The sequence below is a fragment of the Cicer arietinum genome, chromosome 6 (genome assembly GCF_000331145.2).
Source record: "Cicer arietinum cultivar CDC Frontier isolate Library 1 chromosome 6, Cicar.CDCFrontier_v2.0, whole genome shotgun sequence".
Lineage (NCBI taxonomy): Eukaryota > Viridiplantae > Streptophyta > Magnoliopsida > Fabales > Fabaceae > Cicer > Cicer arietinum.
This window is the reverse complement of record NC_021165.2, coordinates 4,706,621-4,730,098: the sequence shown is the minus strand read 5'-3', so window position 1 is coordinate 4,730,098 and position 23,478 is coordinate 4,706,621. Positions and strand designations below refer to the sequence as shown.

General features: G+C 30.8%; 3 protein-coding genes across 4 annotated transcripts; 2 read left to right on the top strand and 1 right to left on the bottom strand.

Moving 5' to 3' along the window:
• Positions 1-6: 6 nt before the first annotated feature.
• LOC101506208 (probable inactive receptor kinase At4g23740) lies at positions 7-3,695 on the top strand. Of its 2 annotated transcripts, XM_004503589.3 has the most exons (3): positions 7-146; positions 598-1,894; positions 2,800-3,695. In XM_004503589.3, exons 2-3 carry the CDS (start codon positions 649-651, stop codon positions 3,489-3,491), a joined length of 1,938 nt encoding a protein of 645 aa, XP_004503646.1. In that variant the 5' UTR covers positions 7-146; positions 598-648; the 3' UTR covers positions 3,492-3,695. The 2 variants fall into 2 exon arrangements, with proteins under 2 accessions (XP_004503646.1, XP_073226500.1); XM_073370399.1 differs by lacking the exon at positions 7-146 and having other exon boundaries at positions 307-1,894.
• A 4,748-nt stretch (positions 3,696-8,443) lies between these two features.
• Positions 8,444-9,598, top strand: LOC101509747 (pathogenesis-related genes transcriptional activator PTI6-like). The gene has a single exon (XM_004503776.4). It carries the CDS (start codon positions 8,625-8,627, stop codon positions 9,411-9,413), a length of 789 nt encoding a protein of 262 aa, XP_004503833.1. The 5' UTR covers positions 8,444-8,624; the 3' UTR covers positions 9,414-9,598.
• Positions 9,599-16,969: 7,371 nt separating this feature from the next.
• LOC101505037 (arabinogalactan protein 41-like) lies at positions 16,970-17,854 on the bottom strand. The gene is made up of 2 exons (XM_004503585.4): positions 17,573-17,854; positions 16,970-17,322 (listed from the first exon to the last, which is right to left on the bottom strand). Exons 1-2 carry the CDS (start codon positions 17,700-17,702, stop codon positions 17,225-17,227), a joined length of 228 nt encoding a protein of 75 aa, XP_004503642.1. The 5' UTR covers positions 17,703-17,854; the 3' UTR covers positions 16,970-17,224.
• Between the last annotated feature and the right edge of the window lie 5,624 nt (positions 17,855-23,478).

Genomic DNA, 23,478 nt, shown 5'->3' with positions numbered 1-23,478 from the left:
CTCTTTCATTTTCCATTGCATGCTACACTTTTTAGTGCTTTATTTGTGTATTGCTGCATATTAAAGTGTGTTTTTGTTAAGGAACAAAAAGACATTCTTTATTTCAGATCTGCAACACAAGAAAAATAGCTTTGCCTTCGACCCAAGTGAGTACTAGTACTAGTAGAAGTGCTTTTTTCTTTGAATTTTGCTTTTTTTACTATAAAATTACTACAAAATTTGAATTTTCTCGGTTTTGTCGTCTCCACTGAAAAGTGTATTCCGAATAAAGAGCAAAAAGATGAAATTGAAACACACTGATTTTAAGTTTTAGAATAATGTCTCTTTTCATTTTTTTAATTTTTTTAATTTTTTTTGTTTTTTTACTTAGAATAGAAACACTAGCACCTGCAAAAGCTCATTTTTTTATGCACAAGTTTCTCAGTGTCGGCTTCTACTTTCATAGACAACCTTCTAGGAATCACAATTTTGAATTTTCTCTTTTCTTTCATTTCAGTTTCTCAAGCGGGAAATTTTACTTTTTTATTCATAAATCTTTTATTTTTCTTCACTTTATTATTACACTAACATTCTTTTAATTCATTTGAATCTATGCAGCATTAGCTAGAAACTCCTTGTTCCTTGTTGTTGTTGCTGGAAGTGGAAAACATGAAATTTCTTCACATTTCATGTTTTATTATGTGCATATTGTGTTCGATACTATGTCAACAAGGGAATTGTGAACCTGTTGAAGATAAAGAGGTTTTACTTGAGTTTGTGAAAAAGTTCCCACCTTCAAGGACTCTGAATTGGAACGAGAGTTCTTCTGTGTGTGATTTTTGGACTGGTGTTACTTGCAATGAAGATAGGTCTAGAGTAATAGCTATTAGACTACCAGGTGTTGGATTTCATGGAACCATTCCACCTTTTACCATTAGTAACCTCCCAGCTCTTCAAATTCTGAGTCTTAGATCCAATTTCATAACTGGGTTTTTTCCTTCTGATTTTTCCAATCTAAAAAACTTGTCTTTTCTTTATCTTCAGTTCAATAATTTGTCTGGTCCTTTACCTGATTTCTCACCTTGGAAGAATCTCTCTGTTGTTAATTTGTCTAATAACAAGTTCAATGGCACTATTCCTTTATCTCTTACTAATTTGACTCAGCTTGCTGGTTTGAACCTTGCAAACAACTCTCTTTCTGGTGAAATTCCTGATCTTGGTTTGTTAAGATTGCAGGTGTTGAATTTGTCTAACAATGATTTACATGGCACTGTGCCTAAATCTCTCCAGAGGTTTCCTGATTCAGCATTCATAGGGAATAACATTTCTCTTGGAAATTCTACTGCTGTTTCTCCGGTGAATGCACCGGTTTATGAGCCGCCTTCGGTCGCTGAGAAACATGGCAGGCTCAGTGAAACAGCTCTGCTGGGAATTATTGTTGCTGGTATTGTTATAGGGCTTATAGCATTTGGTTTTTTGATGTTTGTGTGCTGTTGGAATAGAAGAAAAGATGGAGATGACGATGATGCATTTGTTGGGAAGTTGAATAAGGGAGAGATGTCACCAGAAAAAGCGGTTTCGAGGCACCAGGATGCTAACAATAAGCTGTCTTTCTTTGAAGGATGTAATTATGCCTTTGATTTGGAAGATTTGTTGAGGGCTTCTGCCGAGGTGCTTGGAAAGGGAACATTTGGCACTGCTTATAAGGCGATTCTTGAAGACGTGACCACGGTTGTTGTGAAGAGGTTGAAGGAGGTAGCCTTTGGAAAGAAGGATTTTGAGCAATACATGGAGATTGTTGGAAGTCTTAAACATGAGAATGTGGTTGAGTTGAAAGCATATTATTATTCCAAAGATGAAAAATTGATGGTATATGATTACTACAGTCATGGGAGTGTCTCTTCTTTGTTGCATGGTATGTACTATTATTTTAGTCCATTATAATTTCATATTTCTACTTCCGATTCACTTATGTCCTAGCACATTGCACCCTAGGTGTTGTCTAATGCGGATTGCAGAAAATAGTGCTATAGTGCCGATATAACTACTATTTGACAAAACTTTATACTAAATAGAAAACTAACAATAATTTGTATTAATTCTATTATGTTATAGCAGCTATTTAACAACACTGAACACACTTTAATCAAATGTATATAAATAAGATGTGCTCAATTTTGTGTCTTCTATGTTATAGATAAAGGCAATGTTTTTCATAAAAGGGTGTCTCTATTCTCTTGCTTGTTCAAGTAGCATACTGTGTATGTTCACTTCTCTAGCTTAGTTGTAGCTACTGACAACTAACAATTGAATGGACACTTGGGCAATATGAACTTTGAATATGTAGTTGCCTTTCGTGTTAGTGTTTTCAGAAACATTAGGAATGTTTACATTTTAGGTGACAATGTCATGAAAATGGATTTGATGTGGTTGGCAGTCACTTTAGTCGGTCAATGATCTCTGCAGTTGATGAAGCTAGAACAGTTGAATTATGAGTTCACAATTTATTTATGTATGTCATTTGATTTGGTCGCTCTTCATCGATCTAAGTTGACTGAATGCAGTGATTGTAGAAAATATTAACTGCAGCGAATCCAGATCCATTATATCATTTGTGCTAATGCTATTCTAACATCTTGGAATTTCACATTCCTACCTAGGGTCCATTATACACAACTTGTCTTAATAAAATCGTTATTTTAGTACATTGTCTTTAAAATGTTATTTTTGCACATCATAGACATTACACAACTTCATCAATATACTCTCCTTATTATTTATAAAAATAAATGTCATTTTTTTGCTTTCTGAGAATTTCAGGCAAAAGAGGAGAGGAGAGGGTGACTTTAGATTGGGATACTCGGTTAAGAATAGCTTTAGGTGCTGCAAGAGGCATTGCTCGGATCCACGCTGAGAATGGTGGTAAACTCGTACACGGCAACATCAAGTCCTCCAATATCTTTCTCAACACTAAACAATATGGTTGTGTATCTGATCTCGGTCTAGCAACCATATCGAGCTCGCTTCCTCTACCAATCTCACGAGCAGCCGGTTACCGAGCACCCGAAGTCACAGACACCAGAAAAGCAGCACAACCATCAGATGTTTACAGCTTCGGTGTGGTGTTACTAGAGCTTCTGACCGGGAAATCTCCAATCCATACAACTGGTGGTGATGAGATTATCCACCTAGTTAGGTGGGTTCATTCGGTCGTCCGAGAGGAATGGACAGCTGAAGTGTTTGACTTAGAGCTGATGAGATTTCCAAATATCGAAGAAGAGATGGTGGAAATGTTGCAGATAGCTATGTCATGTGTGGTAAGGATGCCAGATCAGAGACCAAAGATCTCAGAAGTTGTGAAGATGATAGAAAATGTGAGACAGATTGATGCACAGACTCAACAATCCTCAGATCAAAACCAAGCAGGACTTAGATTGTCATCTCAACATGATAATGATAATGATAAATCCCCTTCTTGCACTTCTTCCCCATTACCAAAAGGAACTGAATGAAAACAAAATTGTTGTCTTTATTTCATTTGAGTGTATTTGTCCATCTTCTGTACAAGAGCTTGATGATTAACTATTATTTTTTTGTTTCTTTCATTTTTTTTTTTTTGAAGTTTCCTGAATTAGCACCAACTTGGTGCAACAGTTAGGTTGTTACAATGTCAAGCATTTCTTTGTATGTTTGTAACGTGAAGCATGTTTCACCAAGTGGATAATATCATCACACCAAAGACAAACAACATACTATGAACTTAAAACTTTCCAATGTGTATCAACCTGATTTGATCTGATTATTGTTTCCAAAGTACTTGATAGCAATAATAATACAAAACAGAATACCAAGTACATGATTTTAACAAAATTTATACTTGTAAACTTCAACAAAATCACGGCATGATAACGATTTCGTTAAATTCACTGCACTCAAGTTGATTATAACAAAAGTCATAATTTCCTATGGTCCCAATGCCATGAGCCCGAGTATATAAGCATTTTTAATGGTAGAAATTGTTATATTGATTCAATTCTTGTACTGACAAATGAATTCACGTGAACAAATCATCCCCTGTCCCTCATTGTTCCCAATCTTGTTAGCTAGTCGAAGTCTCCAGAAGTGGACATTATACGTAGTTTGTATTTTTATGGTTTCGACATTTATTCCATAGGACCGGTGCCTAAAAGCAATGTTTCATTAGAATGAGACAGCTGTGGGCACACTAGTATTAAGATGAACCATTTCCCTAGACCATTCATTTTCTAACAGATTATTTACTTATCTATAAACTTGCTGTTGCTGAGACTCTGCACAAACTCATCTATTCACAATCTCATCTCATGGACATTAGCTCCAAAAATACGTCTACAAACCTGAGATTAATTATTACTACTATTATTATATTAAATTTTATAATTTATGTTAAATCATATATTTGTTATCTTTTTGTAATTTAAGTATACTAACTAGGGAAATTATTATTATAAGAAAACAGAGGTTAAATAGGAAATTATATACAGTGTTATCTAGATTTCAAAAGAGAAGTTAAGCGGTTAAACCTATTGATCTATTAGTTCGTTGATTTATCTAAAGATTGGTTAAATTATTTAATTGCAATTGTGAAATTTGAAATAAATTTTTAAATAATCTACTATATCATATCTGTTTTTGAAAAAGTCAGGCCTACAAATATAAACCAATAATAGATAAGAAAGCGTATTTAAGCCTTGTTTTTTTTCTTTTTCAAGTGAGACTTGTGTCTTACAAAATCATATTTAAGCCTTGTTTTTTTTCTTTTTTTCTTTTTCAAGTGAGACTTGTGTCTTACAAAGTGTATTAGTCTATATATTCATGCACGGTTGTTTAATTGTAATTTTAGTCTTTTATTTTTATTAATTTATAAAATTGGTCTTTGTATTTTAAAAGTCGATAATTTTGGTTCATTCTTCAGATTTTTTAACTAAAGAATAGCGACATGACATGCTTTAAATAACGTGTCATATAATATGATGATATAAAATGATTAACACTTACAAAATCAAAATAAAACACCATAAAAATTTAATTTGTAACTTCAGAATTTTTTTATATTTGTAATTTAATTGATGATATATGAATAATTCATGCATCTAGATGGTTCTATATCATGTCATTGTATCTTACATTATTTAAAATACATCAAATCATCATTTTTTAGTTCAAAAATATGAGAGAGTAACCAATTTAATTATTGTAAAAATAGATGGACCAAAATTGCAATTAAACTAAAATTAATTGACCAAGTGATGGCGTTCAAGTGGTTAATAAACTTCAGTTAAAGACGAATTGTTTTAGAATTCCAAATTTGAATCTTAACTAGAACAATTTTTGGTCACACTTTAATTACTTCCCGACTGAATACTTGATTACTAAGCCTCTATTCTCTTAAAAACTAGATGATTAAAATAAAGAATGTATTATTTTTTTTGGGAAGACATTAAGGTTCATATATTATTTAAAAAGGGATTTACATTTTTAAGCTCTTTAAAAATAAAAACATATAATTTTATTATCTGTGGGGATAAGAATAAGTTTATTTATCTTACTGTGTCTTCAGGGGGAGTAATATATAAATTACAACACTTTAATTATGTTTTACTATCAAAGTAGCACATTTATTAGGTAGGCTTGGGTTTTTGCACTATTAAGCCCATGATCCAATTTAGCCTTGGGCCTTCACAAATGAACTAGTATTACAAGTTTGTTCCAATTAGGGAGGGGAGGTGTGAGTGAGAAGAACGAAACACGTTTGTTCTCTCTATTTATGCGTAGATAGTTCCAATATATGAAACTTCGATCCTGTCGTTAATTGTCTATTTATTATTCAAGAGAATCTATAGTTGTACATTCTTATTGTGAAATAAAAAAAGACAAATGAAGTGTACATAATTTCTTGGTCTTTTTTTACTTGAGTAACTCATTTCTAATATCCAGGCAGCAATACTGTACTTGGGACTATATACTCAGCACGGATTATTAATGTTATTATATTTTCCAGCACCGACCCTCTGGCATAAGAAACAGAGCTTACTGCATATATCTGAAATTCAGTCCTTTTCAATCTCCAATTACGTAATTTACGGTAGCATTTCAAGCTATTTGTAATAGAAATAAACTAAAAAATGAAAAAGAATAAAATGAATGTGTTATTATTTATTAAAATGAATATGCTATTTATAGATATTATCTATTATATTATTTATAATTATTTTTTATTTACATAATTAATTAATTACATACAATTAAATTAATTTAAATTATACAAAATTGAATATCGAGAACGTTCTCTATTTTTAGTCACAAACTTCTTAGTTTCCAACAATTTAATCATCTACTTCAAATAAAAACACCAAAATATATTGTCTTAAATTAAAACTGAGAATCAGTTTGCAGACTCTTCTAACAATAACGACTAATCAGTTACTACTTATAAAAAATGGTTTATAAAGTTAACTAAAAAATAATGTAATATAACGTATAAAGTTATGACAAATTAAAATTAAATTGAAATCGACTTGAAATTAAAGAAGATGAACTAAACTTATAATAAGCAGTGATAAGGTCTGAGGATGAGGAATCAGAAGAAACAAGTGACAGCAACAAAGTAAAACGTGTTGTTATATCAAGTTTCAATAAAGAAGCTCCACTTTAGATTAAAAAAGAAGACATTAAACATTATATAAATTGGACGATTGATATATTTATTGTATTCAAATTTTTGATAAAAATATAGTATTGTCACTTTTTTTTTTTTTAATAAAGAAAGAGGAAGCATCCACGCTAATTTTTTTTAATAACTTAATATCATATTCTAAGATCACTGTTTTGCAATAGAGATTATACAACATATTGTAAAATTAAAATATTAGTAATAAGAAAATAAAAATTAATGTATAAGTCTTTTGAGTTATAACCTTAGCTTCATTTCAGTTATAAACACCTTTCTTATTGTAAAAACATTAAAAAAAAAAACAAATAACAGATCAATTCAATTTTTATCATAATTATTTTAAAAATTATCCATATAAATGATTTGATTTTTTTATAATATAAATTTTTTATATATAAAAAGAATCTAAAAAAATAAAGATGAAATTATGCATTTTTCACTTAATTTGATTTAAAGTATAAAAAAAAGAAGATTTTGCTTTAATCCATTATATTTTTTTATTCTATTTTGACCTCTTAAATTATAATGTTTACATATTTTGATCAATTAAATTTTTTTCATTTAATTTTTGTCTATTAATTTATAATTATTAAAGATTTTAGTTTCTTAAAGTTTTTATATTAAATATTTTATTTCTTAAGTTAAAAATGTTTGTTATTTGTAGCAAAACTAAAATAATTAAGTTTCATTATTTTAAAAATTAAAGTGTTTAATATTAATAATTTAAATTTCTGAGATAAATATTAAAAAAATTAAGAAATTGAAATGAAAATTTAAAAAATAAAATAAGAAAATACTAACATAGTTTAGCCAAAAATAAATATAAGTTAATTTAAGAGGTATTTATTTTTAATTAGTTGTTGAAATTCGAGGCAAGTGTTGTTTCTTCAGTCAAAGAGTAACGATTTGATCCGAAGTGTCTCCCCTCACGTGATTGGTATGCTTTCTGTCCACTCACGTGTCGTTTTATTACTTGCCTTATTACTGCTGCATGTCGTATGCTTCTCCTATCTACAGTGACGTCAATCACAAAAAATTTAGGTACATCTTTTTAAAGTACTTTTTTGTATTGTTATAATCAACTTTGAAAAAATTATTAATTTTAAAAATTATAATTAAGTTAAAAACTGTATAAAATATAATTAAAGAAATATCCTTAAAATTTATCCATAAAAAATGTCTATGTTGTTGAAAATACAAGATGGAAATCATAAATAGTTGGTTATAGAAATTAAGATTTACCATTTAGAAACAAAATATAAATAAAAGTAAAAGTTAATGGATCTAATTTTTCTAATTAAATATATTATTTTTTTGACTACTATTTTATTTATATTTAATTTTTAAAAATATCTACGTATAGGTTGGATTCTATAGTACCAAAGCAAAACCATATAAACTCCTCTTATGTTGATTGAGTGCATGATTCCTTTTATGATGGAATTAATTTTCAAAATCATATAGAGCTAGTGTGATTTTGTTTGTGTGCATTTTTGATATTATCACTAAATTATTTGAGACGATGAATGAAAAATTTAGTGATTAAAGTTAGGGAACTAAAATATAAAGAAATAAGTTGGAATGGGAGCAGCAAATTATGAATATCCTTGGTGCTATTAATTAAAGTGGCAGTGAATTCATCCTGAATTTGCTGAAATTGAACAAAATATTACCCCGCTTTCACAGTTATAGTATTTGATTAGATTTGATTTGGGTGTCAAGTGTTGCACGCTTTCAAAAACGTCACTTTCTTCTGTTCCTTCAAATATTACAGTTTAGAAGAAAGAAAGAGTATTTAATTCATGTTCTTCTCTCTCACCGACTTCACCATTTCAGCATTAAATGCTATATCACTGTCCCCAATAACATAAACATGCCTACACCTACACCTTCACTTTAAAACTATTGCAACACTACTAAGCTACACTATACAATGAACCATCCCTTTCCCAAAATCGTACGAATTCGTCTCTCTGACGCCGACGCCACCGATTCTTCTTCCGATGAAGATAAACCACTTTCCGACTTCAAAACTCGCCGCCGTGTCAAAACTATCGTTAACGAGATTACTTTCGACAAACCAACTCTTTGCAAGAAAACAAACAGAGCTCCGGCGAGTCGATTTTTCTCCGGGAAAAAGTTCCGGGGAGTGAGACAGAGACCTTGGGGGAAATGGTCGGCGGAGATAAGAGACCCATTACGGCGGGTGCGACGGTGGTTGGGAACATACAACACCGCAGAAGAAGCTGCTATTCAGTACGATAAAGCCGCCATTGAAATACGTGGCGAACACGCGCTTACAAATTTTATTCAACCGGCGATTAAAGATATAAACTCCGGTGAAGAATATCGTAGCAACAACGTTCTTTCTCCAAGTTCAGTTCTTCAGTGTTGTTGTTCTTCTTCAGAGATTGAATCCGTAACTGGAAAAGACAATGTTACCCTTCCAATAAGAGAATGTGAAAATGAATGTTCATCTTTGTTTGATAAAGTTTTGGAAGAAAGTACGTTCAAATGTGAGACCGTTTTTCCTATTCATAGTGATACGTTATTTGAGTTTGAAAATGTGACAGAGGAAGAAAGCATGTTCTTATTCCCTGATGATTTTGTTGGAAGCTTTGTTGATTCAAAGTGTCAGAGTTTCGATTTCGATTTCAAAGATTGGAACAGAGATTATGATAATTTCCAAGATTTCGGGGATTTGTTTCTTACTGCAATTTGATCGATGGAGTAAGTTTTGTAACGGCAGGATTAATTAATTTAAGATTAAATGTTGTAATCAGTTTTATTTTTGTTTTTGTTTTTGTTATCATTAGGGTAGAATTTATTATGTTGCATTTCATTAATGTTGTATGAATGAGGAAGTAACATAGTACTGTTCTTTAGTTAGAAAAATTGTTGCATCCATTAATGTTGTTGTATCAAGAATTAGTAAGGAATGGAGTACTATTCGATAGAAAAACTGTTGGATCCATTAATGTAGCATATGAGTCGGTAGTAGTATAACGAGGGTCTTTTTTTTTTAGTACTCTCTTTTTGAAAAAAAAACACCAAAATACTCCCATTTGAAAAAAATATACCAAAATATCCCTTTTTTTAAAAATCAAGTGGGAAGTCGTCATTTGGAACTCAGACTTCCTTAAAGAAGTCGCCATTCCAAATGGCGACTTGTAAGTAAAGAAAAAAAAAATTAGTGTTTTTTTTTCCAAAAGAGAGTATTTGAAAAAAAAAACCGTATAATGAAGCATTCTATAGTAAAATACCTAAACATTCTTTCTATTAATATATGACTTTAATTTTGGATTAAATATTCTTTCTCTTTCCCGACTTTCATCAAGATTTCTAATAGAATTATTGCTCTAATATTAAGTAATGAATAAATATAATTTTGTATAATTAATACATTTAAGAGTACAAAAAAATTGAAAATGCCACCGAACACAAAACTATACACTAGTATGGTACAATACAAGAAAATAAAATGGAAAATTGTATGCCGATGATTTATGTACATATAAATAGAGTAGTTGGGGCAAATAAGATGAAATCAATGAGAGGAGGGGTTACCCTGAGGAACATTAACCCAAAGTTTTTGTCCTGCCTCACAACGCTTGCCGACAGAACAGAAGAAATAATAGTCACCAGGTTTGTCTAAAAGAACACTTGAGTTCCCTCTGAAGAAAGTGTGAATGGTATTTCTTGTAGTGCAATTACCATAGTCATTTTTGTTTACCTGAACAACGGTGCTCATCCCCGGGTTGTATTGGAAAACTGCAATATTTTTTATCTACCACGTTAATTTCTTATACATGACTTCTCTTTAACTTTTAACTTTATACTGTTATGTACGAGATCACATCCTTCCAATAATCGGTTTTTGTTGTGTGATTTTGTTTTAAATAACCAAAAGAAAACAAATATTGTGACATGCATGTTCGGTATCATAATAATTGCAAACTATAATTTTGAAAAGTTATAAGTTGTAATATTTATAAAATGAGTAATGAAGGTAGGAGAATTTAAGAAGAGACATACGAAGTATGTCGCCAATGGCGAAGGTTCTGTTCTTGGTCCAATCTTCGAAAAATTCAGGATAATTAGGCATACTCCAACCTACACTGTCTCCGACAATGTGAGTTGTTGAACTCGCAGATACAAATACAATGCAGCCAATCATGGCAAATAAAAGGAAACTAAGATGCATTTTATCGCCCATTTTCTTCCTTACCTTGTTTTTCTATTCACTTATTCGTTAATTTGTGATGATATTGTCGTATTAAACCAAAAGGTGGAATTGAATTTGAGTCACTCTTTTAATAGTGCTTCTCAAAATTGCCATTTCCCCTCCAGCTTTGTGGTTTTTGTTTTTTTGGAAATTCGTTTTTGTTGACTTAGTCAAACCATTGCTTACAAACGAGAATGGCTCAGTTTCATGTCTTAAATTGAGGATGTTACCTATATTCTTGTCGAATTCAAGGGATGGGAGTGCTGCCATCCAGAATGGCTGAGTATCTAATATATGTCATGTTTAGCTCTGTGGCGACAAAAATTAAGTTTGATATAATTAATTATAATTAAAAATAAATTTAATTTAAATTAACTAATATTTTTTAGATAGTTTTAATTAAATTGATTCTTATCAAATTTATGTTGTTCATAAAATTTAAATCAAAATTGTTTTTGAACGTGTAATTTTCAAAATGAGCTTTTATTTCATTTTTTGGTACAAAATACAAAAATGAGTTTTAATTGAATTCAAAATTAGATTTTATTGTACACAAAACTAGAGTCATTGAGTTTTAGTTTGTCAAATTTGAATATTTTTAAATTAAATATTATGTTTCGGTTCGAACTTAATATCTCACATTTATACAAGTTAATTATAATAATATGTACTATTTTTTTAAGAAAATAAATAAATTTTATAATATTATTTTTTTATTTTATTTATTTTTTCATTGAGTTACTTATTTTTTTCAGTAATAAAAGTTAAATTCAGAGTTATTTTGATTTTGTACTCATTCTGTCCCAAAAGATAAAGAGTGTTTTTTTATTTGAATTTTTTTTATGGAAGCATCTTAAATGGGCTAGAGTTAAAATACTAGAGCTCTTTTGTTTGTCTTGTTCAACCTAAACAAAAAAAATTATTCTCTCACCAAATATTTTCAAAAGCGTTTAAATTTTATCAGGTTAATTTAGAAGTGTATTTTACACAGTTGAATTAATCATCTCAATATAAATTTGTGTGTTTCACAATATTAAAGGTGAAAGGAGAAACATCCCAATAGAAATAGTCACTATACATCCGTGAACAACGTCTAACATATGACATTAAAAAAGTTACTGAGGAGTTGAGAGGAAAATGAAGGAAGTTTAACATGCTACACACCATTAAAATTTCTAAATCAATTTTAGTTCACCTTAGAAGCTTCAAATTATTACTTCGACTTGAATTGAGTTTAAAAAGTAAAAATCGATTTTCTTTCAAGCAACCCAAACACCATCTAAAAGAAAAAAATCGCGTATGAGACAATAAAACTTACATTCATGGTATTTCAACGCATTTTCAAATACACTGTACACATTTAATTAAGGTGGACTTTTGTGCTCACTTTAGATGTGTTTAGCATCAATACAAATTGATTGATTAACATAGTGGCCAAAATGTGCAATTTGATTGATGACAACATAAGATATGGTTTACAATGTATCTCCATATGTCATTTAATCTCTTTTATATATTGTGAGTATTTTTTTTTTAATTGTTATTTAAGATAAATATTAAAAGGTTACTTCTAAAATGATGTCTTATTTTGATACTTGTAGGTTGTTTTTTTATTTTAAAATAAATTTATATTACAATGAGTTGAATTGTGAACTAAATTACTTTCTTTAAAATATTTCGCTACATTGTTTAAATTGTGCATGACAGACTATCAAAACAACGATTATAGTCATTCTCAATATAACGCTTTAAATTATTCGTAAAATGATATTGTGACCACTAATAAATTAAAAGAATTACATCACAAAAAATTGATCTAAAAGATTACGACACAAAAATCTATCATAGTAATTGTAGTACTATTACCACACAAATCACCAGGAAGTGACTCAAAAATATATCAAATAAAAAGAGGGAGAAAAAAGAAAGTTAAGAAATATATCAAACTTTGATGTATTTTTCAGAAGAGTTTGACACTCTTCATATAATGATAAAAACAAACACACATATGAAATTTCAACAAATTTATAAATGTTATATTTCTCAATGTATATCTTAGAAATTAAATTAAAAGGCAACTAATATCACTTTCATTGTACTACATACTAGTATAAACTAAAAGAATTTTAGACCAAAAAGAGAAGATGAAGTTTTTTTTTCTTCTGTCAAATCTAAAATAATTTCAAACATCAATTCTACACTTTAAATAGGGGTTTTTGATCCATATATCCCTCTTTTGAATTTTTTATTTTAAAATGTCTTAGTTTGAAAAAAATATACAGAAATGTCATACTTTTTTGCTCCAATCGCATCCCCAAATTGCGATAAGCAATTGGGGCAAAAAAGTAGGACATTTCTATATATTTTTTTCAAACTAGGATATTTTGAGATAAAAAATTCAAAAAAGGGATATATGGATCGAAAACCCCTTTGAATAGTCCGTTCTTTGAAAAAAGACAATTTATTTCGCTAATGTCTTCACTCTTTAAATACATCTATGAAAACAATCAATTAAACTTTATATTTTAAAATATATACATTTAAATTGCTCGATCCAAATATACATCTATGAAAAATGAAACTTTCCTAAAAAAATTGAGCATGTTATGTGGGCTAGTCCAATTTGAAATGTCCGAGAATTTCTTGGGTGAAAATTTTATTTTTGGGATGAAATTTGAAAACCTTGTAATATTGGAGAAATGAATTTTTTAAAAGCGTGCAACAGTAAAGTGGTGTATATTGGAGAAAAAACCGCATTTGAGGTGGTCAGAACTAAGAAACAGCAGGAGCACACAAGATTAAATTAATAACTAAAAATAAAAAGGGATAGTAGCAGTTTAGCGAAATAGCGTTACTCTTTATTACAAATTTACCCTTACAACCCAATTTGCAGCAAGACAAAGGGTTTAGCTTTCTATTCAATCTTCAATATTTTACCTAAAACCCTAAAAATCGATCATGGATGAAGGTGGTGCAAAACCGGTGTGCGCTCAAGAAGCCCTTAATCTGCTGAATTGCGTAACTCAATCTCCATACGAACAAGACAAATGCCTCACCCTTTTGAATTCGTTGCGCGACTGCGTGCTTGCCAAGGTACTTCTTTTCCTCTCTCTTACTTCCATTTCTTTACTTTCATCGTCGCATCGTTTTTGAATCAATACGAGCTAGTTTTTAACCTTATGGAAATATGTTAACGAAATTTTTGTTAATTCATTCTCTATTTGGTTGGAAAGTGTTAGGAAGTTTTTTCCCCAATGTCATCTGTGAGGGTCAGTTAAATTTTGGTCTTTTAAGTTTTTGATAAAGGTTGAAATGTGTCGGTTGTTGAATGTGAAGTGAGAATATGAGTCACAAGAATAGGGTTGAATTATGACTATTTTAAAAATTGTTTATGCACTTGTTGATCTTCTTAAGTGGGTACATGGAGTAATGAAGATTAATGTGTGAACCTACTCTCATTGAGGACGATAAAAAAGCAAGTGCAATATAAAGTAAATATTGATAATAAGAGTGAATAGTGTGTGAACTGAGTTTTGCAATATGAAGAGTTTAGAGTTAAGAAGATTCACACAAGATAAGTATATTGGTTCATCTAATGGGAGCTACTTCAGTCCTCAGTTCCTCAAAACTGTGAGATTTCCAGTGTAGTGCTCTGAGATTCGTCCTATGATCTGCATTTACAACAACCACCTTGACTTTGCACCATGTATTTTCTTAGCTCAATATGCTTACATCCTATATTCTCTTGGCCTTAGGAGGCTTACATTCTCACTCAGACTAACTCACTTAGAAACCTTGGTGAAATACAAACAGAGATAGAAATGATTTAGTTGGGGATCTTTATACAACTCAATATAACGCACTTATGATAGAGTTGAACTTCAACACACTCAAAGGATGACCCTCATATTTGTTGTGTAGAATAGAGTTTGGATAAGTTGAAGAAAAGATTGATTTGCACTTTGACTAAATTGGACATGTGTATGCAAAGCTTTGTCTTGTTTTTTAGGCTGATTCATTTGCTATTTAATGAGTGGGGAAGCCTCAAAATCGTGGGAAGGATGAAAATAGCCATTGGGGATATTGTTGATATAAGCTGTCCTTTTTTACTTGTGTTACTGCTTCTCCATTCTTCTTGAGTTGTACATGAGAGAACTTTGTTGTGGCATGTTCGTCCTTTCGTTCTGTTATATGAGAGGGTATCTTCATGACTCCTAAGCATTGGGGAGTGTGACTGATATGCTACGATTTCTAGTTCACTTTTGTGGAGACGTGTACCGTGCTTTGGTATCTTTTGTTGGGCCCTTTGAGTGGAGGTTCTCTGTACGAATATTCATCCCTTGATCTATAGAAAACCCACCTTTTCCCAAATGTCTCTTGGTCTTACAACAATCATTTGATGCTATAAGTTTCTCGTCCATGGGGATATTGTTGAGACGCTTCAATATGGTGATGAACGTACACAACTTGAGGTTCACAATCTTTCTTATGATGATTCTATTTAAGCACACATGTTAGAAAACAGACATGATAAAAGTGTTATCATTCTACTCAAGTAGCTTGGTATCTTCAAAACATCACAAGATAGCTTTTGACTCAACATAATGGATTCAAGATAACAAGATTTGTTTGAGATCCTTTAGAAAAGAGTTTGTCTGTCAAACTTTGTATATTTTCTCAATTCTTTTCTTGATGCCTGCAATTTATCCATATGAAGCCCCAATGTTGCATCTAATTTTTAGCTTCTAATATTTCCTTTTCTTTTTCAAAGCTTTAAACTATCAAGTGACAAGCATGAATTGAAGACATTTCTCTTGCTTGCATGTTAGTCTCACTTGGCTCATTGTTATTAATGTTTGTTTTTTCCTAGAGTATTTTCTCAGTGTTGAAAAGGGAACTAAAATGCAGGGTTGGTATGTTTGAGAACACTTCTTTTAAGGAGGTGTTGAATTTGTTTAAAGAGTAGGGATAATTAGTTTTTTATCCTTTATTTTCTTCCATTTGGAATTTTTTTAGCAATGGCAGTTTGAATAAGTACTGGATTGGTCTTATTTGACTTCACTCTTCTGATAGTTAGCTGGGCACAACAGTAACAAAATATGAAAGCAGTACAGGTATGACATGATGTGAATTGCATTTGATCTGGTATATCAGATATAATATGAAGATAATTTAATCAGAATTTTTGGTGTCTTTGACCTCACTGGATGCCATACAACTATGCACTTCATTGTTTACTGTTTATGGTTTTGTCTTTGCCTTTGTCTTCCAACTCAATCGCGTGGTATATTTGAGTTCATTTTGAACAGAATTGTGCCCTTTTCAATGCCTTACTCTGTTTTATTTAAGTTTTTTGTTTATTGTCTCAACAGAAGGTGAAGAAGTTTACCCTAGCTGGACAGGAACAACAGGAAACTAATCCGAGTAGCAAGAAGGCTTAATTATGCATTGGTATCACAACTTTGCCGGTCTCTTTTAATTCATAGTTTTATGTATCATCTGCTCCCACTAATCATTTTCCTTCATTTTTACCATTTTATCACTGTTTTAATGTGCAGAAGCTGTATACTTTCACATATCCATCAACAAACAACTGATTTTAATAATTATTTTGGTTTCAAGTGTTCAGTTGAATGGAAGGTGAAATCAATGGCATGCACCTTTCATCACTGGATATTATGCTGTTGCTAGATTGCTTTCTTCCTCACCTTAATCATAATTGCTGGCCTTTGATTAAAGCAAAAGATTTCCAGTTTACCTCGTTCTGTTTAAAAACATTCAGAACCTTTTCGTAAGGAGGAATGGAATTATGATTTGTTACAATACAATACATGTGTTTCTTAATTAAAACATTGAATATAATTTTTAGCATTCTAATGGATGTTCTGGTCTTGAATCGTTCATCAACATTTCACTTTGCAGCCCAATTTTAATTTGTTTTTTACATTCAACTTTTTAATTAGGAAAAGTTCATTCATAAACCGTCCTGATTGTTAGTCAATTTGGCCATGAGGTTAAAATAAAAAAATTAAAAAAAAAAAAAGATGATGAAATTACTAAGAGAAATAACATTGACGAGATTGCAATAATACCTAGGTCCATAAATGTGAAGTTGGTACTATGAACTGATCATATTCTTTTCTTCACTCACTAGGAAAACAAACATAACACCTCAATCTATCATTATTATCATTACATAACATATTATCCCCTTTCTCCGCCGCGTTCTACAAACACGTTAATTAATCATAACTCATAATAATAATAAATAAAAACACAAAGCCCTCTCTCCAACATCAACATGCAATTCAGAAGGTAGATGAAATGTCAGCCGAATGAATGATGTAGGTCAGTACCAGTGCCAACAACATCAACAAATAAGCTATTCCTTGATCAACCGATGATCCTGAAATAACACATTACAAAAATAATTCATAAAAAAAAAACAAAAATGAAGACCTATTAAATTATATATCTATTTTTATTTTCAAATATGATAATTCATTATAAATAAAAACAATGCAAGTACATAACAGTATTGCAGTTTATTTTCCATTAAATAATATAATAGATCCAGATCTACGAAATTGGATCTGGTATGAGGAGGATTAAATTAGATTAGATCTGAGAAGAAAAAGAGAGAAAATGTTTGTTACCGTCGCTGGTAGGAGCAGGTGCAGGTGCAAGAGATTGAGAGTGAACAGCGGCGGGGAGTGAAAGAGCGAAAATGAGAGTGGCGAGCATGGCCACAACTCCGAATCCGAATGAATGTTTCGGTGCCGCCATTTTGCGTAGATAAGAACGTAATGTGTTTTGATAGACTTGATTATATTTCTTTCTCTGCGGCGTCTCTGTGAATTGCGGAAGAGGCGCGCAGAGAGAGAGAGAAAGGGAGAGGAACGACGGAGAGTGATTTGTTTAAAAGGCGGTTAGAATTGTGAATGGGATGAGAGAGAAAAGAGGAGAGAGGCAACCGGTAAAACCGGTAATATATATTTGTTGTATTTGGTGGTGGGGTTGAGTAGCCAGCCGTTTGTTTCGGTAACCCATGTGACTGGATTACCCTTTGGGATTATTTTTCATTTCAAAATTGGATTCCCTTTTCTCTATCAACTCTGACACGCTGCTTTTGGCGCCACATGCATCTTCCTGTCTCTCCCATCCTCTCTAGTCTCTCCTCCCCCGCCTTTTTTTTAATATTAATCAAATAAGAAATATTTTATAAATGTTTTTTTTATGTCTAATTTATGCAGATGTTTTAATCAAATAAATAAAAATAAATCAAGCAAATGCTAATAAGTATTTTCATAGTGGTGTTTAATAATAAATTTAAAATAGTAGGTCTTTATGGAAACATGTGTATTCAACGCAATAGAGTTTAATATTCTTAACTTTTTTTATAGATAGAATCTTTTAACAATGTCTTTTTGGTATTTGTTAACATTTCTATTAATTTAATTCATGAAAAAGTATACTTTGAGTTTAATGGTTTGTAAATTAATTTTATAGAAATAAAATGAGAGATCTATATTCTATATATCGTTAAAATTTATTTATATTTTATTAAATGAGTTGGTTTGACAAAATTTAAAAGATCAATCATTTAAAGTATAATTTCTTTAGTTAAATATATTTTTTTGTAAAACTTTGGCTTCGATTCATGTAAAAAGTATAACATAACTTAAGGTATTAATAATCATACTAATTAATATTATATCTTTTAAAAGATAAATTTATCATTCATTGTGATTCAACTCGAGAAATATTATTTGATTCATATAAAATAAAAAATATTAATACAATTGTTGCATTTGAGATTCATTATAATTTCAAGTCATCATCCAAATTCCAGTAAATCCTTGTGCACTATCATTACAATTGGATGCCATTTATAGGGGCAACAAAAGAAAACATATGTACATGGTCAAGCTGTAATGATACCTCAATTATACAACAATATTGGGGATTATTACAATTGAAACTTTCAAGATGCTTTTCTTTTAGACGTTGCCTAAGTAGTTTAATGTTTTGGGTAACTAAAACAACAAGCAGCTAAGTAAGCATCATAATTATTCACTATTCATTGCATGCAAATACCAAAGCATTAAAAAAAAAAAGTTTAATAACTTTACAAAGAATATTTTTCACAGGACAACAAAATAAAGTTACGTTGGTTCAAATTACTTGGGTATCGATTGGCACAGATGATAAACACACAAAATTCTGTTAAAGCAAGAGGTGGAAGATATCAGCAACTAAATTGAGTAAACGAAAATACAAGGGATTAGTCTCCGTAGTAGTGTGCAGGAGTTACCTTTGTTTTAACAAAAAAAAAAAACGAAACAAGTGTTTGAATCCAAGAATTTGACATAGATTACAGCTCTGTTATGACCAACCAACACACTATTAACAGCATTTATGATTGTGCTTACATTGTTTCTCTGCAAAGTGAAGAAATTATCATGTACTTTATGTAGTAGCTCGAGTTTAAGTGAAATGACCATGTGGAAGAAATGGTTTCTACTGACATAGAATACATTTTGCAAAAGAATTGTGGAGGAAGAATGGCCAAATTGCTGAGGAAATTATCTAAATATGATCATTCAAAGTTGTGAAAAAAAATGCAATAGGTAAAAGATAAACCACGGTTTTATTATTCCAAAGTAGGATATAAATTTGGTTTCAACTTAGCTAAATATCCAAATTAATTCTTGAATTATCTGTTAGAGGAAGGAAAGTGTGTCTAAGGGAAACTCACGATTCACTTCATAGATAATTTTAAGTACAAAGGAATATTATCAGGAGTTTACTAATTAATACACACTTCTAAATACATTTCATTTTTCTATAATTAAAGCATTTTTAGATTCTTAGAAATTCTACGTGGTTTTATTTTTACAATACCCTCTTTTTGAAAAAAAAACACCAAAATACCCCTATTTGAAAAAAATATACCAAAATGCCCCATTTTTTTTTTCTTTACTTACAAGTCGCCATTTGGAATGGCGACTTCCTTAAGAAGCCCGAGTTTCAAATGGCGACTTTCTACTTGATTTTTAAAAAAAGGGGCATTTTGGTATATTTTTTTCAAATAGGGGTATTTTGGTGTTTTTTTTTCAAAAAGGGGGTACTAAAAAAAAAGACCCATTCTATGTAGTTATAAATTTATCTAATTTAAAATATTAATCACATTGCTTTCTTTAATTTAAAATTTGCTTTTTCATTATAAGACTTATTCTTAACATTTGAAAGTCTTCAAATTTTAGCGGTTTTGAAAAAATATTTGCAACTTGATCTTGAATTTTCACTTATTTAAGTTCAACTTCTTTCTTGATAATGTATTCTCTAATGAGATGGTACCTTGGTGTTTATGTGCTTGCTGCAATCATGAAACACCAGATTCTTTGCAAGTGTTTGAGCATACTTGTTGTCTATACAAATAGCACTAGCTTACTTATGTGGCATATGAAGTTCCTTCAATAATCTCCTTAGCCAAATGGCATGACAAGCTTACATTGTTTCTCTGCAAAGTGAAGAAATTATCATGTACTTTATGTAGTAGCTCGAGTTTAAGTGAAATGACCATGTGGAAGAAATGGTTTCTACTGACATAGAATACATTTTGCAAAAGAATTGTGGAGGAAGAATGGCCAAATTGCTGAGGAAATTATCTAAATATGATCATTCAAAGTTGTGAAAAAAAATGCAATAGGTAAAAGATAAACCACGGTTTTATTATTCCAAAGTAGGATATAAATTTGGTTTCAACTTAGCTAAATATCCAAATTAATTCTTGAATTATCTGTTAGAGGAAGGAAAGTGTGTCTAAGGGAAACTCACGATTCACTTCATAGATAATTTTAAGTACAAAGGAATATTATCAGGAGTTTACTAATTAATACACACTTCTAAATACATTTCATTTTTCTATAATTAAAGCATTTTTAGATTCTTAGAAATTCTACGTGGTTTTATTTTTACAATACCCTCTTTTTGAAAAAAAAACACCAAAATACCCCTATTTGAAAAAAATATACCAAAATGCCCCATTTTTTTTTTCTTTACTTACAAGTCGCCATTTGGAATGGCGACTTCCTTAAGAAGCCCGAGTTTCAAATGGCGACTTTCTACTTGATTTTTAAAAAAAGGGGCATTTTGGTATATTTTTTTCAAATAGGGGTATTTTGGTGTTTTTTTTTCAAAAAGGGGGTACTAAAAAAAAAGACCCATTCTATGTAGTTATAAATTTATCTAATTTAAAATATTAATCACATTGCTTTCTTTAATTTAAAATTTGCTTTTTCATTATAAGACTTATTCTTAACATTTGAAAGTCTTCAAATTTTAGCGGTTTTGAAAAAATATTTGCAACTTGATCTTGAATTTTCACTTATTTAAGTTCAACTTCTTTCTTGATAATGTATTCTCTAATGAGATGGTACCTTGGTGTTTATGTGCTTGCTGCAATCATGAAACACCAGATTCTTTGCAAGTGTTTGAGCATACTTGTTGTCTATACAAATAGCACTAGCTTACTTATGTGGCATATGAAGTTCCTTCAATAATCTCCTTAGCCAAATGGCATGACAAGTGCAAGATGTTACAACCACATACTCTAACTTACATGTTGAAAGTGTGACAAAAGATTGTTTCTTTGTGTTCCACGAAAAAGCACACTCTCTCATGCAACATCGCTATCACAAAATCCAAAGAGTTTGAAATCATTAGAAGAATAACAAAATAGTCCATAAGCAATCGTACCTTTTAGGTGGCGGAATATCCTATTAGTAACTTTCATGTATGTAGAAGTAGGAGTTTCTGTGAAACAACTCACTACTTCAACCACATACAGAATATCAAGCCTTATACATATTAAGTATCTTAGAATTTCTACGAGACTTTTGAAAAGAGTAGGGTCCTCATTTTGTCCATCTTCATAGTCAACTATATGTTTTTCTTTGTAGCATTTGAAAACAATTATTGCTTTGTATTTTTCCACCTCTCCATTATCATTCTTTTTAGCCTTGTACATCCATTTAACTCCAATTACTTCATGACCTTTTGGAAGAGTTACTAATTCCTAAGTGTTGTTCTTCACAGTTGATTTGATCTCTTCATTCATGACTTGTCTTCACCTTTTATTTTTCAATGTTTCTCCATAATTTAAGGGCTCACTATCCGCCAAGAGACAATACAACTCTTCAAGGTCAAAAGTAACTTCAGTTGATCATTCACAAATGTCTTGTATATCTTTTATCTTACTTGGTTTTTCGCTTTAACTTTTACTTGAGAAGTAGGTGAATGGGGTGAATTTGAATCTTGAATTGGCGTTGTGGTCTATTGATCTTCTTCTTTAGAATATGAAAGAGAAATTATAGTTTGTGGCTTCTGGACCCTCCCAATTCCATGTAGCATATTCATCAAATTCGACATCACGATTCACCACTATCTTATTGTTGCATGAGTTGTACCACTTGTAGCCTTTATAATGTATATCATAACCAAAAAGACATGGTTGATGCTTTGATCACCCAGCTTGGATTTTTCTTGTTGTGGCATATGTGCATATGTTATGCTACCTAAGACTCAAGTGATTGACACTAGGTGGCCTAATATTCCATGTTTCTTGAGGATTTTGGTCTTTGACATTTGATGCTGGAGAGCGATGACCGCACAAGAAAATGCTTCAGTCCAAAACTCATTTGACATCTTTTTAGACTTTACCATACATTTCGTTATGTTCAAAATAGTTTTATTTTTTCTCTTGTCTACTCCATTTTGTTATAGCGATCTTGGAACCGTCAAAGAAAGACGAATTCCATGAGTTGCACATAATTTATTGAACTCCTCGATTAGATCTCAAAGCTTTGAATTCATTACTACTATCCTTCTCAACAAGAGCTTTGAAATTCTTAAATTATCAAACACATGTTCTAAACTTTTTATTTTTGTTTCAAGAAATAAACTCAATTTTTTCTACTAAAATCATCAATAAAAAGAATGAAATATTTTCTCTTACCAAATAAAGATGGATTGATTGGTCCAAAAGTCGGTATGCACAAGTTGTAGCGACTTAATTGTTCTTGATGTAACTTCTTTAGGGAGACTTTTTCTAGCTTGTTTAGCGAGAAGACAACCTTCACACATTTGATTTGAATGATTAATTGAATACATCTTTTTCACCATATTTTTTTCTCCCATAATTTTAAGTGTACCATAATTCAAGAGGTCATACCTCATAAGTCAACTCCATGCTTCATCTTGGACGCTCATTTTCAAACATTTTGCTTCAATAGTTTTTATGTTCATAATAAACATTCTATTTTTCGACATAAAAATTTTAACAATTAAATTGTTATTTTGATCTTTAAGTCAAACATGTCAATTTTTCATGAGAATTTCATACCCCTTTTCAAGAAGTTGGTCCAAACTCAAAATATCACTCTTTTAATTTAGGCACATAGTACACATCACTAATCAACTTATGGCTTCCATCTTTTGAAAAGATTAGGATCATATATTTTAATTTCATTCAATTTTTACTTAGATAACTAAAGCACTT

Excerpts from the sequence above, each read along its gene's own strand:
- LOC101506208 (XM_004503589.3), top strand. The coding sequence starts at position 649 with ATGAAATTTCTTCACATTTCATGTTTTATTATGTGCATATTGTGTTCG. Across the intron at positions 1,895-2,799 it reads TGTCTCTTCTTTGTTGCATG|GCAAAAGAGGAGAGGAGAGG; the intron begins GTATGTACTATT and ends TGAGAATTTCAG.
- LOC101509747 (XM_004503776.4), top strand. The coding sequence starts at position 8,625 with ATGAACCATCCCTTTCCCAAAATCGTACGAATTCGTCTCTCTGACGCC.
- LOC101505037 (XM_004503585.4), bottom strand. The coding sequence starts at position 17,702 with ATGGCGGCACCGAAACATTCATTCGGATTCGGAGTTGTGGCCATGCTC. Across the intron at positions 17,323-17,572 it reads ACCTGCTCCTACCAGCGACG|GATCATCGGTTGATCAAGGA; the intron begins GTAACAAACATT and ends GTGTTATTTCAG.